The sequence below is a fragment of the Cynoglossus semilaevis genome, chromosome 7, assembly GCF_000523025.1.
Source record: "Cynoglossus semilaevis isolate Cse_v1.0 chromosome 7, Cse_v1.0, whole genome shotgun sequence".
NCBI lineage: Eukaryota > Metazoa > Chordata > Actinopteri > Pleuronectiformes > Cynoglossidae > Cynoglossus > Cynoglossus semilaevis.
Window position 1 is genome coordinate 1,284,595 of NC_024313.1, and position 3,401 is coordinate 1,287,995.

The 3,401-nt window shown below is 44.6% G+C and overlaps 1 protein-coding gene across 5 annotated transcripts in view; it reads left to right on the top strand.

Moving 5' to 3' along the window:
• The window catches only part of foxo3b (forkhead box O3b), a 38,514-nt gene extending 35,361 nt beyond the window's left edge, over positions 1 to 3,153 (top strand). For all 5 annotated transcript variants that reach the window (XM_025056704.1, XM_008312673.3, XM_025056703.1 and 2 more), the window contains 2 exons: positions 726 to 1,907; positions 2,346 to 3,153. In XM_025056704.1, coding sequence (XP_024912472.1) covers positions 726 to 1,882 — 1,157 coding nt within the window. In that variant the 3' untranslated portion in view covers positions 1,883 to 1,907; positions 2,346 to 3,153. The remainder of the gene's footprint in view (positions 1 to 725; positions 1,908 to 2,345) is intronic.
• The last annotated feature ends 248 nt before the right edge of the window (positions 3,154 to 3,401 follow it).

Consider the following 3,401-nt stretch of genomic DNA (forward strand, 5'->3'; position numbering starts at 1 on the left):
TGAACTGACCTCACTCTGTATTCACAAATGGGGAAAAATATCCATTGAAATCACAAGACCTAATTTTACTAGTGTAAAAATGTGCTGTTATATAATGAAACAGTTGTACACACACTAAACAACAAACGGCTGACGCCAGTCTCTAAGTCCCCGGCCCAATGAACTGGATAAACACACAGTTGTCTTCCTGCCGTCACTTTTTAAGATCATTTTATTTAAGAATGTTTATTTTAGAACAGTTTTGCTTCAGCTGTGCAATAACAGCAGCTGTTAAGGTGCTGTAGAATCATTGGCAGCCGGTGGTTTATAGATCAGTGTTGTGGTGTTTGATGAGTTGCCCTCAGTAAATATTTTAAAGGGGGAGAGGGAACACAACCAATCAATATCAATGGCTGTTCTAATTTGTGAATCTGTTGCTCACAACTGTCCTCGCTCTTTGTTTCGTGTTTTTCAGAACTCCATCCGACACAACCTTTCCCTCCACAGCCGCTTCATTCGAGTCCAAAATGAAGGAACAGGAAAGAGTTCCTGGTGGATGATCAATCCAGAAGGAGGAAAAGGCGGCAAGGCTCCTCGTCGCCGTGCCGTTTCCATGGACAACAGCAACAAGTACACCAAGTCCGCCCGTGGCCGTGCGGCCAAAAAGAAGGCGGCGCTGCAAGCCGCAGCCGCTGCAGCTGGGGAAGGTGGAGGAGACAGTCCCTCAGGTCTTTCTAAGTGGCCAGGCAGCCCAACGACCCGCAGCACCGAGGACCTGGATGTTTGGACAGACTTCCGCTCTCGTGCCAATTCCAATGCCAGCACTATAAGTGGTCTGGCAAACCCAGAGTTAGACGAGGTGCCCGACGATGAGCCCCCCCTCTCGCCCATGTTTTACTCCAGTCCTGGTAAAGCTTTGTCTCCTGGCAAAACCACAACCAGTGGCAAGGCTGCACCGGCCGAGCTGCCGCGCCTTGCGGACTTGACGGGTACGATGAATCTGAATGATGGACTCACAGATGACCTAATGGATGAGTTGCTTGTCAACATCAACCTGGTGCCAACCAGTTCCAGCCAGTCCTCTCCAAACGATTCATCAGGGTTCACTTTTGGATCCAAACCCAACGGGCTTGTCTCAACTTCCGCCATCTCTTCTTCATCCTCTAATTCTTGTCTCTCTTCTAATGGCAATGGCTTCAGTAACTCCATTTTTGGGCCCCACACGACGGTTTCTCTTCATCCATCCCCAATGCAGACCATCCAGGAGAACAAGCAGACCTCCTTCTCCAGCATCTTGTCTAGCTTTGGCAGCCAGACTCTGCAAGATTTGCTGAACTCTGACAGTCACAGCCACAGTGACGTCATGATGACTCAGTCTGACCCGCTGATGTCACAGGCCAGTGCCGCTGCGGTCATGTCCCAGAATTCCCGACGTGGCCTGATGCTTCGGGATGATCCCGTGATGACTTTTGGAACAACCAGAGGACTTCAGAGCAGCCAAAGGGAGATGCTCCAGAGTAACAACCACAACCAGAACTCCCTGAGACCTTTGAATGGAGGCCTCAATCTGGCTAATGAGGCCAACAATCTGGCTAATGTTAAGCAGCAGCTCTTGCTGTCACCCTTGGGAGGAAACGGCTCGTCCTCTATGCAGATTGACACCTCCATCTTCCTCAATGGAACTGTTAGCAACAATGGAGGCATCTGTCAGGACCGATTCCCACAAGATCTGGACTTGGACATGTTCAGTGGTAGCCTGGAGTGTGACATGGACTCCATCATCAGGACTGAGCTGATGGACGCTGATGGCCTGGACTTTAACTTTGACTCTATGTCCAACATGAATGGAGTCAGCAACTTCACTAGCACCAATCAGACCTCTCAGAGCTGGGTACCCGGCTGAAGGGCTCAGGCCAGGGATGAGCAAAGTAGGTATTTTAACAACAGAGCAGGTCTTTGTTAGAGAGTCGGTTTCAGCAGCCATCAAGTTTTAATAGTGGCTTATGTCCTGTGAGTTGCTTTAGTCCCAACAACTGGTTCTATTTTTCATTAGTAAACATTTACTCTATGACCCACTATCACTATAACTGTACGTTTACTGTTTTTTTATTTATTATTTATGTATTTTTGTATTTTGTATATTTACTGTAGCTTGATTGTTGATTGACTCACTCAAAGTGTAAATCGCTTTGGATAGAAGCGTCTGCTAAATATAATGTAATGATCTGTAATTCACTGGCATTAGATAAGAAAAACACAGGCAAAGGGCAGCATCGCTGCTCATGAGTTATATTTCCTCATGATTCTGACTGTCCTGAATCACATTTGAAGTATTCTTAACATAATTGTACACTATTTCCCTCCAGGCCTGAGTCTGTGATGCAGGAGATGATGAGACAGACGACACCCTCTTTTGCCAAACCTGCCGTCAGCACAACAGAAAACACAAATGTTTACAGACGAAGACTTCCTCTGGAGAACTTTACCTTCGCTCCCACACTGGTGAACCATGACGTACTCTACAGACTTCTGAGATGCTGCACAAACCCTCACAAAACATGCTACGGCAAACAATCACAACAGACTTTCAGATCCAACCTTATGCAATGTTCCTTTGACACAGACTCAGTCAGAAGATGTTTCAGCTAAAAACACAAGCACTAAATATCATGCACGGAGTCAGTTGTTCCCAGAAAAGACAAACATGTAAAGTGAAAAAAAAAAGAATCAAAATGTAATGTGGTATAAATCTGATCCAGTGATTTCCTTGGATGTTTAAAAAAAAATCTGTCTTGTCACTTAGTGATTTTTAAATGTTCAGTGTTTGATTTTTTTTAATTCTGTTTTACTATTAATTGTTTTTGTCTGTACAAAGAAAGTGTAGTGAAAAGATGACATAAATAATGGAAATGGAGTGCGTTATTCACTGAGCAGCCACACTTCATGTACAAACTGACTATAAATACACTCTGCTCACAGTTTGCAGGAATACGAAGCATTAATAGATGAAATTTACTGAGTGAAACGTGTAAAATGAATCATACACAACCCATTTGGTTCATATAAATGGCTTGAATTTAGCTTTACTAAAGCAGACGGGGGAGGAGGGCGGTCACATTACCATTAGCCTGTTATTGTGTATATCTAACTGTAAAAATATAAAATAAGACTATAGGAATAAGAAGTCTGTGGTGGATTTATTTGTACAGTGCAGGGCAGCGCAGAGTTCAAGGAAGAGGGGAGAGAAGGGTGAGTGTCACTCACTCACTTTCTGTTGCCCCAGCCTCCAATGATCTCACGTGGAGGTTGGGTTTCACAGCATACGATGTAGCCAAAATGATCACCTGTGTCCTAGGGTTGTGTACATTTCCACACCATTACAGGTGCTATGTAAACAGTGTTGAATCCTTTCCTTTATATAT